This window comes from Cryptotermes secundus, unplaced genomic scaffold, assembly GCF_002891405.2.
Source record: "Cryptotermes secundus unplaced genomic scaffold, Csec_1.0 scaffold979, whole genome shotgun sequence".
In the NCBI taxonomy this organism is placed as follows: domain Eukaryota; kingdom Metazoa; phylum Arthropoda; class Insecta; order Blattodea; family Kalotermitidae; genus Cryptotermes; species Cryptotermes secundus.
In genome coordinates this window covers 312,697-325,874 of record NW_019736411.1, presented here as the reverse complement: position 1 = coordinate 325,874, position 13,178 = coordinate 312,697, and the positions used below count along the sequence as shown (strand labels likewise).

The window sequence follows — 13,178 nt, the reverse complement described above, 5'->3', positions numbered from 1 at the left end:
AAGCGACATGGCTGTCTCGAGCCTGCTTGAGGGTAAAGGTAAAGTCATCCCTGTAACAGTCCGTGAAGGCCCGTAAGGTTGTAAGAGGTCGAGGCTCCCACATTTTCTAGAAAATCGGCTCACAGTTGGCGGTAAGATTATCAGCCACCCTTTGTCCATCATGAAAGTGCCTGGTACTCATTTCTGTTTTACCTCAGAGCCATAGTGCCGCTAAATATATTGACCTCATCGCGAATCGAACCTGCGACCTCCTGGCTTGTAACATAGTGCCTCAACAAACTACGCTACTGGTGCCTCACATGTTTAAAGGTATAATTTTGAATTTTTGTTTCTATCTAGCAGACGTGTCGTATGAATAATGATGTGAATTCAGTATGTGCTTTGTTGCTAGGATCACGAACACATCGGTTTACTTCTTATCTCGGCTAAGTTATGCGAGAGAAGGGACAAGACTTGCAACATGTGTTATTGAATTTCAGACTTACATCATACGTTTATCTGTAACTGTGCAACAGAACCAGATGGATAACACAATTGAAGTATTATACATAGTCTACAATTCGATTGGAAATAACATTAATTTGCATTTAGATTAAAATTCGCTCGCAGACGTAATAAATTCTGCACTTATTATCGCTTTTCTCTAAGCTCGAAAATACTCTGTACAAAATACGCAATGTTTCTGAAACTTTCAACAAGATTTAAATTAAACTTGTTAAGAAGAGATACCTCAGATATTTATATCTTGAAATTTTCCGTACATACTTACATTAATATATATTCAATTTGTGTCTAATATACTTTCGAAAATAAATATTCAAACCGATTTTAAAACATTTATTTTTCCATGGTAAATACGTTGTAATTTTACAAATGTAACATCAGGAATTATCCGTTACCTGATGTACATACATATACAGTAGAACTTGCTTATAACGTCATCAAAGGGACCTAAAAATAGTGTCGTTATAAGCGAATGTCGTTGTAACCGAAATGGGCACTTCCACAGTAGCCCTATATTAGTCACGTAGAAATCTACCAGAAACCGAGTTAAAATGTGTCATTTTTAGTGAAATACGTAGTTAAGTACAGACTAACGTAACATTAACGTGGAATTGCCCAAATGTGTAATATCAAAGACATATTACAGCGCTTTTCACTGACAATACACACCGCACTAATACTGTATATTAAAGGTAGGCCTACTCACCAAATTACAGTAGATTACATCAGTTGTTGTGCCTTACTGTACCTAGATACGAGTACAGTAATCAGTTATCTTCATCTGTTTCCTGTTACTTGCCCAATACACACTTTCTAAATTACGTTCAATGTCCATATCAGAGAAATTCAGGAATGAAAATGACGTTACATACGAGGTTGATGCATTTGTGCATGTCGTACTAGGCAAGGTATAAAAACAGTTGCTTTATGAGGAATTAGTTCGTACCATTGAATATTTGACGCAATAGACAAGGTGTCGCAGAAACCGATGTTGCTATAACCAAGTTTTACTGTATATGGCTATTCGGAAGTAAGGCCAACTATCGGGAAGTTGTATAGGACTTTATAGTAGATATACTTTAGATAACGCGAAATTTCGAGGAAAAGATATTTGCATAATAAATAAAACATTGTAGCAGATATTTAGAGAATCTTTATATTCTTCGCGAGATTTTACAGAGGGAAATAATTATTCTTTAACATACATTCCTTATTTTTAAGAATTAAAAGGAGACTTGTGAAATAGCCTTGCTCTCTGCGTGTGCTCACCCAATGCCACCGCCCCCGAAACGCTTCTTGTGCACGGTGAACATATTCCTATGGAAATGAATATACACGCAACAGTAGAACTGTTGGACGAAGTGTTTTCTGTGTGGTCCGCATCGTTTCAAATACTATGTGGTGAAACGAAAGTAGGTGGCTATTTCTTCCCAGAATTTCTTGATTTATTATATAGGATTTAAGGTTCTCTCAGCAGGGTTATGAATATTTATATCATCTGTGATATAATGCAGTATAATCTGTTGAAGTTCAACTGACATTTCGGAGGAATATGCTTCCTCCATCTCGAGGTTCGAGGAATAAGCCAAGCAATAAAAGATCGTGAAACGAGCTCTGCATGCTACCTGCTTTATGCTTGTTTCATCTTTGGCTTATTCTTTGACCCTAATGATGGAGGCGCCATGTTCTTCCGCAATCTCGGTTGACTTTCATTGGTCTACACAGCTTCATATCTCTTCTATTAACTTACTGGCCAAGGCCGCGCCATAGCTCAAGCGGTTAGTCGCCGGCTTCCCACCACAGCGGCCCGGGTTCAAACCCGGGTTTGATCAAGTGGGATTTGTGGTGGACAAAGTGGCGCTGGGGTAAGTTTTCTCCAAGTGCTTCCGTTTCCCCTGCCAACCTTCATTCCACAAAATTCTCCATCATAATCACCCGGGGCAGGTACAGTAAGCCAATCAGTGGCCGCCGTGCCGAGTGGACCCAACTGGATTTCACCCCCCACTATGCAAATTGAAAAAAACTTACTGGCCAAATATAGAATTACTTTTTTCTGAGTTACTAATCACAACTGCATGGCATGTCCTCAGGTCGCGGATGGAGAAGGCGTCTTTGAAATATGATGCGTAACTGCAAATATAATGACTAAGCAGTCATGAACAACCGACAATGGATGGTCCTGCAGTTGTTAGAGTGGACAAGAGTCTAGCAGCTCCTGACCATAAAGGACTAGTATATGTTAGGAAAAGTTACATAAGGCTTCAGACTTAACCACTGGCAGATCTTGTTAACACGAATACTCAGGGTATTTTTGGCCCACATGAAATACCATTATCTTCTCAAAAAATGATCTTGCTCCATATAACTTGATAAAATAGTGCATGACGTGGTGTCTTGACCCGAAGATTTGGTTGCATATTGAGATATTTATTATATTTTGTGCGCTAATATCTAAGGGACTTTGACCGTCGTAAGTTAAGATTCTGGTCATTTAAACTGTAGATATTTGGGTGTTCGGTAGCGTAGTTGGTTGAGGCACTATGCTACAAGCCGGAAGGTCACGGCTTCGTTTTCCGATGAGGTCATTTGACTTTTTCAATTTATCTAATCTTTCCATCCACACTATGGCCTTAGGATCGACTCAATCTCTAACATAAATGAGTACCAGGAATCTTCCTGAGGGGTAAAGGGCGGCCGGGGCGTAAGGCTGGCAAATTTACTTCCAGCTGTGAGCCGATTTTCTGAAAAATGTGGGAGTCTCTACATCTCACAAAACTATGGGCCTCCACGGCCTGTTACAAGAATAGCTTTACTTTTACCTTACACTGTAGAAATGGTAGCTTCAGCTTTTTGGTTTATGGTATAGTCTGCAGGAATATAATGGGAATACAACTTAACTCATGCACAGTATTCATCTCGCGTTATGTATAATTGTGATATTCTCCTAAATTTTTATTGTAACATATATTTTTGTGGACGTAAATTCCCTAGAATATTTGAGAAATGTATACTCCCGGGTTCGGTCCCAGCGATCTTCACTAATATCAAAAGTGAAAAAGTAATATCAGATCAGTAATGATAAAAAAATCATGAAAACAGGAGAAGACTAACTTCTGAAAGGTCCTGCATATCAAATACTTATCAGATAACATAAAGACTTTAAGTTAGCAGCAGCATTATGAGTCAACCATTTTCATAACACTTCAGACATTTATTTCTTATATGGGGTCCGCTGTTTTGGATCTGAGTTTCTCACGATGGTGACTATGAAAAGTACTCTTCTTGGATGTGACGCCTTGTAGCATGGCAGAAGTTTATTGATGTTTCGGATGACCATATTGTTTCCATCTTCAAGGTCGAAGAGTAATCGAAAAGAAGCAAGCTGCCAACTCTGCTTTCTCATGGTTCAGTGTATCTTGCAATGTACTATAAATAACGAATTCAGCACTTCGTACTTCGTGGGAAGGTAACAGGAGTAAACTCTCGGCAACGGGCAACAAAAACTTGGTGCTACGCAGAAATCTGAACATATTGACATTTTATTCAGATCAAGCAGATGTTAAACAAATGTTGACATTGGTAACTTTTTGCCGGTTCGCTTACCAAGCTCTCGCTCTCCTAGGCTTCACACGTTCTGATCGAGTTTAGTTTAGACGCTTCAGCCGAACACGGTGTACATAACAAAAAGAGAAGAGGAAATTCAACTCACGGAGCCTTCTCCCCTTCGCCTGTCTTTCTTACTCTTTCACTTCTACACTCTCTCACTTTTATTTTTCCATCTGATTCTTTCCCTCTTTTCCTTGTCTTACTTTTTGTCCTCTCTCAGATATAGTGTCATTACTTTTCCGCTGATCTGTGTAATCGGTTTCAAATACAATCTTTCCTTGGAAATGCGTTTCTTTCTATTGTTTTATGGGGATTTTAACAAAACGTAGTTTTAGGCGAAATTTGGTGTCGTGTCCGATGGCTCGGTTTGCGACTGTGTCAGACGGCGTGTAGGAGGGCTAACATTTTTTCTCAAGCAATCTGTCCTACTTTCGTTGCTCGAGAACTCATTTTTCATACTCTCTGAGCCAAAGTGTTCAACCGTTAGAAACTTCTAGTAAGAGTAAAAGGAATGATACATCAATGTTCTGACATATAAGTCACACTCGCTATACATTTCATTGCAGGAGATCCGGTCTGATATAAACACAGTATAAAGAAAAAAAAGACGAAAATATATCGTTCATTAATATCAAGATATTAATGGATAATAAATAAATCTTGCAGCTACAGTTATTGAGATTTCTTCAGTTAAATTAAATTACGTTTTGATCATCCAGTTCATGGAAATCTATAAGATTTAAACATAACCTTAACTTATTTCTCCTAATATTATCTCTGTAGTAAACAATTTTCTTCCTCTGTTTGCGGGAAATATACTCGTTGAGTTAATATATTTCCTATAAATAGGACAAAGAACGTTACAATGATAGCTCACCGACACCTGATTGAAAATATACTCCTACATTAACCAATTTACAAAAGAACAGTAATGGAACACACTCCTTACTTCGTCTCACATCTCACATTCATAAAGGTTAGGGCATTTGAAAAATGTGCATATTATGAAAGCATGCTTTACAAGATGCATAAAATGTCTTAAAATTTGTAAATTTAGTAACACAAATTATGGTTTTGTATTCATTTAGTGGATTTCACACAGCCTGACATTTATTCGAGTGCGTAAAATTGTCGACCGCTTTTGTGGTCTAGTGGTCAGAATTCTTGGCTACAGATCCAGAGGTCCCGGGTTCAATTCCCGCGCTACTAGATTTTCTGAGAAGTAGAGGGTCTGTAACGGGGTCCACATAGCCTCGTGAGACTAATTGAGGAGCTATTTCAAGGAAATAGCGGCTCCGGTTTAGTAAACCAAGATTAACGGCCGTGGGGATCCGTTGCGCTGACCACGTGAGACCCTCTATCCGCAAATGTTGGCACAAACTTTGCCGAAAAGTGGCGGTTTCTTGGTCGGTATAGTTCGATTGCGGACTACAGGCCACGGAGTTTTTTCTGTAAAATTGTCAGTCGTAATTTGCCGGTTTGTCAGGGTTTATAAATTGTCACTTATTTTAATCAATCGGCAATAGTTATATAGATATATACACGTATATATATATATATAGTCCATTGATTGAAGTTATCTCTTTCTAACGGACCTATCAGTGTAAGTACCTCCCACCTCACCTGAGGAAGGAAACAGGTCTGTTTTCCGAAACGTTGTTTTCTCTAGGTTTGTAGAATATCGGGCGAATGACAAAGTCTGAAAACCTAGTAATTCGAAATGTTATGCACCATCGTAAGATCTATTTAGAATCTAGTTTATATGTTCCTTTCACCAAAGTAAATGTTGGTCACAGAACACAATATCGTAAACTAAAATATTCAAAATGTTCTAGATTAAATTAAGAAAACAATTTATGGCATGATTTTGTAATATATATCAGGTATCAGCCCTTCGAAAATTTGTCGCTGGATTATTATAGATATTATAATTTTATATCAATAGATATTCTGCATAGCTAAGGGGGATAGTAAAGGTTTAACATCAACCATGACTTCTAGAAGTTTTCCAAAGTATATCTAAGATGTTCGGTTTTATAGGTTATAAAATGAATTATACTGCCAGTACACGAGATAAGCGGGTAAAGTTGCCCCTGTGATAGAGCACTACGCCATTAAGAAATACGGGCGAATTCGAATTAAGCTTCACGAATTCACAGCTTCGGCAATATATCGAATCTCGGTGGTTAACACAGTTGGTCTGGACTCAGGGCCAAACAGGTATATTCCCTCATCTGTCAGAAAAAAAAAATTCGTTCAGCCAGTAGTCAGTCACTTTACTAACTGAGCTATCCCCACTCTTAATAGCATTCTCTTCGAAAATCCCTTAGACGCCTAGCACAGAACACCTGACTTTCAAGATTAATGTATTTCCGAGAAGGAGAATCGGCTCACGAATATGAACTTCTTACGGAGAAGGCAAGGATGCGTGGCCACATCGAGGAACATTTTCAGCATCTGCCGTAATCTGGCTGGATGTTGCTTGTGATTTGTTGCCCTGTGAGCTTGTCGCTTGCGCTACTGGCCCGGTCACGCATGGAAAGAGCTGACGCGAGGAGAGAGTGTGTGTCTGTCGCATTAGCAACCCAACGATTTGTGGCAGCCTCTCTGATAATGTTCATCTACTGTTCCACTATTCACCTGCGTAGTCAAAAACTTAAATAAACCAAAGTCCATCATTGCAGATAATCTCTTTCTGGGTCCAGGTTTTCCTTCAGTAATGACCAAGCAGGATACTGTCGCGTGTAAGGGGGTCCGCTTGGAGACAATAACGGGTTATAGGTCGGATGAATGGATTTATTGGATATTCACCAGTCGTAACTACAGTTAATACTTACACTCACAAAGTGGCCTCCGTAGTCTAGAGGTAACGTTCCCACCTCATGACTCGTAGTACGTGGGTTCAAATACCCGGCGGAGGTCGTCGAATTTTTAAGGGCGGAAAAATTCAGGGAACAAGTCCTCCGGGAGGGACTCTAAGCCGTGGGTCCCGTGTCGTAGCTTTACGGCACGTAAAAGAACCTCACACCTCAAAAGGAGGTCACTGAGCCAAAATTGCGGCCGTTTCCCGCCCAACAGCAGTCACTAATACCTCCGGTAGATGGGGAAAGCATTATAGATACTTCTCAGCCAGTAGAGCCGGTCTCGCTGGCTGGGCGGGACTGATGGTATGCACCAATACCGGTAGGATATAGAGACTGGTAGAAATCATAGAGGGAAGCACAATGAACCACTACAGGTCTAAGTGCATGGGGAAACCCACCCTCTCTAGTAACTAACTAACTAACTAACTACACTCACATGATTACCGTAACTATTACATACGAAATAACGTCTTCAGTATCTGCTAACAAATCAACTATTCAGCTGTCTTCTGAATTCTCCTCTTCCGAACTCTCAACTCAGCTCTCCTGGACTCTTTGTGGCTCTCTGTCTCTTCTAATCACACGCTAAGTCTTTACAGACCGACTTCTAATTGTTCATCAGAGTATGTGCCGTTCTGTTCCCATTCTATTGATTTAACTAAGCTAATTCAAAATCAGAGTCAAGGTTACCTTAAAACTGACTATTTACAACCAATCAGTTCATCTTGGCGCCAGGCCCCTTGATGCCCACGACCATACTACAACAAGTGCTTGTTATATAGGCTCAGCGCGACCCACACACAAAACATAGCCCCTCTATTCTTGCGTGCTATTCTGTTCGGGTTCCGGCGTGACCGCTACTTAGCCACTCTTTTGGTTGCTGGCTGCTGCCAAGCAATAGAATACACTCTTTCTATTCTGTTTGCGTATTTCCGGCGTGGGCTAGAGATGGACGTCCTTCTATTGTTGCGTGCACGTCGGTCGCGGGATGTTTACCGAGCCGTTGCCTAGCAATGCTTTGAAAAATCCTTCACAATACCCTCGAATCAGTTGCTTCAGCTACCATATTATCGAAAACATGATTTAGTGGTTAAAAGGTTAAAATGTAGAAACGTTCTGTTGTGACGTGGTTGATTGTAGAGGCACAGCAGGAGTTATTTAGAGAGGAATCGGTTACATTGGGATTGTTGGGAATTGATTCGAGCGTTTCAAGCTACTGTCTCCAAACTCGCAAAGGTACCGTGGCCAATTATGAAAACATGCAGAACGACAATTCATGTGGCTTGTATTTGGGAGACACAAGTTTCGTTTATCTGACCGGGTATCGACTGTGATGACTGAATTATTTCGCAATTTCTCGGACGTACTTCTGGTGAAATGTTTGAAATCAGTTTTTTTTTTTGCTATTGAAACTCAAACCAGCTTTCATCCTAGAAACACGTAGATTAGCAAAGTTATCGGTAGAGCGCTATGTCTTTAAACTTTACATAAAATGCTGTGGAAAGCTGCATGCTTATAATTCTCCCGTCGATGCTCAGTGGAAAATTCCTGCTCGTTAATTATAGAAATTGAACTGCATAGTTTCATTCATGGGACTTAAGTCGTATTGCTCTACATAAAACAGTAAACTCAAAATATATCCCCACAATTACTGTTTCTTTAATTTTGTCCATCGTCTGGTATTCTAGAAATAAAAAAAAAGTCTAGGAAAGTGCATCTTTTTCTGTCCTCAGGTGAGGTATTATACACCATTGTCAGAATCATTTAGAATCTGCAAATCATATTTGTTTTCGCCGAGATGCTAAATCCTTCATATTTGATGATTATTTATGCTCTGGAATGTTACAGGGTCTACTCCGGTAGAATTTTGCAGACGTTTCGGAACAACGCACTGCCTCAATTTTCAGGATCAAAGAACAAGCGAGAGAAGCAAGCAGCAAGCGATTTTTTTTTGTTTAATCTTAGATCATCAAGCTGGAACCAGTGCATTTCTCCGAAACGTCAATATACTTTTACCGGACTCCACGGTGTAAAATTTCAGAACAATCTTCATTTTCGCTTAGTGGGGGGTGGCCACTGATTGGCCTATTGTAGCCTGCCCCGGGTGATTATGATGATGGAGAATTTGGTGGAATGAAGTTTGTCAGGGGAAACCGAAGTACTCGGAGAAAACCCGCCCCAGCGCCACTTTATCCACCACAAATCCACTTTACCAGACCCGGAATCGAATCCGGGCCGCCGCGGTGGGAAGCCAGCGACTAACCGCTTGAACTATGGCGCGGCCTAACCCTCTTCATAGTTACCGCTTTGAGAAACTCAAGTCTCGCATCCCTAATTGCTACGAGTATATCTTCATACTACCTTTTATCATGCCGCTGTGAGGAAGGGCGGTATTACCTTAAATCCTTGCAGGTTGTCTACCACACAGGCTAGAAGAGCGTCACGACCAATGGTCACTGTCACATTGGGAATGGGTTCGGCAAAACGTGGCAACAGCGCCTCTGAAACAGAAGAAAGGGAAAGAAGGTGAAATCATCTTATTGGACGTGGAAGTCTTGGAGATGTCGCAGAGATAACGAAGGGGCAAGAACCAACTCAATTCAAACCTACGTGACATTCGTCTAAAGATTTAATTCTTATGGAGACGGCTCTAGCAAACTTATCAGCCCATCCATTTATCCGCTACTTAACCATGTTTCCGAAATGTCGAGTGCCCATCGGCCTTAATAACGGGCTTGAAAATTAAATTGAAAGGATTATGTAAGTTTCAATACATGAAAGAATGAACCTCTCCAGATGCAGAAACTAAGTGACGGAAAAATAAAACACGCGAGTTAATTTGAAGGTACAAGCTCATAAAGTTATCGGGGTAGCATAGTCGGTATAGAGACTAGATACGGGATAGTCGGATTTCGAATCCCGGTAAGGTCAAGAATTTTCTCTTCTCCAATCATCCAGACCGGTTCTACGGTTCACCAAACCTATACAGTGGATACCAGGGGCTCTTTCCTGGTGGTAAAGCGGCCGGAGCGTGAAGCTAACCATTAACATCCAACTAGTTCCGAGGACAAGAAAATGTGGATCTATACATCCACTCCCCATACCTCTTCTTGGCGTAAAGCTTAATTAGTTAAGCACAGGGACAACTTGACCGGCACACCAGTTTTGCGAGGTAAAGTAGGAGCATTTCTAGTTGTGATAATATCAACTTTCCTAACGTTAAGGAAAATATTGAGGTGCATGTGGAAGGATTCCTACTTGAAAGTTGTTTATATCACGAGGCTTCTATTTCGAATTGTTACACCATGTACAGTGACAGCTGCTCTGACCTTTCTCAACTTGTTATCAAAATACTACGAGATTGCCTACTATATGATTCAGCGTCTCAGCCGCGTACACAGAATTATATGCACGGATGTAAGGGGGATATCTGCTTGTCTTTGCTTCTCGGATACTGCTAATTTACATAAGGTTTACAAGAGATTAATTTTCCTTTAACGTACACGTTCACTACAATATCAGTCCTTCAGCTAGATGTGCTTCTTTTGTTAGTGTTTTATAAACTGCTGATACATTGACACTTTTCCGCGCAACTTTATTTCCTTTGTTAACATTTTGTAAGAATAATAACTTATTTAATTCGAGCTACTCCATAGTCAAATTTTTGTGCATTAAATTCTGCATATCACCAGACTTTTTATATACTTTATAAAGGATAAAAGGTTAAAGTAGTCTCTGTGCTTAATTACTTAAGAAACTAAACACTACGACATGAAGCCGTATGGGTGAGTGGACGTATAGCTCCACAATTCTTGGCCTCGGTACTAGATGGAGGTGTATGTTAGCTTCACGTCTCTGCCCCATTACCCCTGAGGAAATAGCGCTGGTATCCTTTAGATAGTAGGGGGTTGACCCCAGAGCTGGTCTGGACACAAAGGAGAAGAGAGAAATTAATACCGCTTCCAGGAATCGAACCACGACCGTCCAGCCCGTAGCCTATCACTGTACCTCGGCTCTCCTTTTACGTAGATTTAGATTTTATTATCGTGGTTTAGTTCTTTCTAACTTTAATATACGAGTTTTTGATCTATTAGACAGTGCTTGTCTTAATTAGCACCTTCACTTGCATCAAGTAATTTACTACATAATATATGCTTTTAAACGTATATTATAAAGGCATATTAAAGATTCTTCACGGTATGACATTTTATACTGGCACGTTCTTTTGAAAGTAGTATTTTGTGTGTTGCATATTATGACGTGTCGTAGGTGCCTCGTTTTTTTTTTTGTCTAAGAGTGCTGAAAGAACTACAAATTAAGTCCTCACTGAGACGGCTGCTGATGTTTACAGCTGATGCCAAGAGCTTATTTTTGTGCACAGCCATTGAATGGATGGATGAATTGATCAAGGATAAATATTAACCCAAATGTTTCTCTAAAGTTTAGATCAGAATGCAAACTATATTTCCCTCATTAGTATCCTTACAACACTAATAATTATTTCACCTGGGGTCACATACCAATTTAAGATCAATTTTAATATTGTCTTCCAAACTATATCCAAATTCCACAAGTGATCGGCCGTTTCCTTACACATGCTCCGACCGGTATTGTGCGTGAAATTCACGTGTCTTTAATACGTGGTGCATGCCCGGCCCTTCACATCCACCTTGGCTTTTCACTCTAATAACTCTGAAGTATACAGGCTATGGCAATTCATCATTGTACATAGCACTACGCCATGAAGGCGCATAAGGCGTGGGTGTATAGGTCAAGAAAGTTTGGATCTATATATCAACTCTCCATACGCCTTCATGGTTTAGTGCTTAATTNTTATGAAACCTCATCTGTTGGTGTAGCAGTCGCCAGCCCCAGTGTTGCTGTCAGAAGTGTCATGGAACAGGCAATTCTTTGTGGGTATCGCTGCAAGTCTAAATTCCCTCACTGGTTCTCCTATACCTTAAGGCATTACATCACCAAGAAAAAGTATTTCCACTGTCGTTTTAAAAATAATCCTTCTGATTACATTTATGACAGGTTCGCCTATTATCGAAAACTAGTTAAAATACCATCAAGTCCGACAGGCTTAGGTGGTTGAAGACAACTGATAACAAAGTCATCGCCCCAACATTTCTGGAAATACGTATCTAATTTCAGAAAACATAGATCCGGTTCCATTTATCTAGAAGTTGATGGTACACACCTAGTCCAGCCCGAAGCTGTTGCTGATGCATTCACTAAGCACGTTCAATCTGTTTACAGTAACCACTGCTCTAAGGACATTCACCCTCTCTCGCAAACTTCTGAATTTTATCCCTTGCCCCATTTCTGATGCTGATGTGTACAACGTCATCAAGAGACTAAAACCATCAAAATCTGTTGGGCTTGACGGTATTCCTGGTTTTATCATCAAAGATTGTGCAGGTATTTTTATTCCTATACTTAGGCATATATTTAACTTGATCCTGACGCAGCAGTATTTTCCTTCTGCATGGAAAGAATCTGCTGTTGTACCAGTATTTAAAAGAGGCAATCATGCCGCTGTGAGCAACTACAGGCCTATTTCTATTCTCAGGAATTTCTCTAAATTGTTTGAATTCATTATTCATGACCATGTTTCTCATTTCTCTAAATTTAAATCCAACCAACATGGCTTTACCAGAACTAAATCTACAGTTACCAATTTAGTGACGTTTCTCGACTTCTTGACGCGGTCAGCGTCAACCTGATGACGTTTATTTTCATCTTTCTAATGCTTTTGACCCCGACCCCCATAACATGCTCTTGCATAAATTAAGCTCCTTCGGATTCTCTGATGCCTATGTTAGCCGGTTTCGCAGTTACTTAACCAACAGACAATCTCGGGTTCGCGTTTCTGGCACTCTCTCCCTGCCTTTTCACGTAACGTCCGGTGTGCCGCAAGACTCTGTTCTGGGGCCTTTCCTTTTCAATGTATTTATAAATGACCTATGCGACTCTGTTAACTACAGTAAATTTCTAATTTTTGCCAATGATCTAAAAATTCTCCTCATTATTAACTCTCCTCATTATTAACTCTCCTCATGGTTGCCTCTTACTTCAATCTGACACTAATTCCTTAAGTGACTGGTGCACTGCTAACTCCATGAAACTTAATATTGCTAAAACGCATGTTGTATCATACACCAGAAAAACAAATTTTCTGAGCTACGATTATCAGCTTTG

The 13,178-nt window shown here is 40.1% G+C and overlaps 1 protein-coding gene and 1 long non-coding RNA gene across 3 annotated transcripts in view; one reads left to right on the top strand and one right to left on the bottom strand.

Moving 5' to 3' along the window:
* The window catches only part of LOC111869948 (neurotrimin), a 265,363-nt gene that overhangs the window by 81,938 nt on the left and 170,247 nt on the right, over positions 1-13,178 (bottom strand). For both annotated transcript variants that reach the window (XM_023861847.2, XM_023861848.2), the window contains exon 3: positions 9,372-9,475. In XM_023861847.2, coding sequence (XP_023717615.1) covers positions 9,372-9,475 — 104 coding nt within the window. The remainder of the gene's footprint in view (positions 1-9,371; positions 9,476-13,178) is intronic.
* Positions 1-13,178, top strand: part of LOC117282746 — a 538,891-nt gene that overhangs the window by 357,050 nt on the left and 168,663 nt on the right. The gene's annotated exons all lie outside the window — the stretch shown is intronic.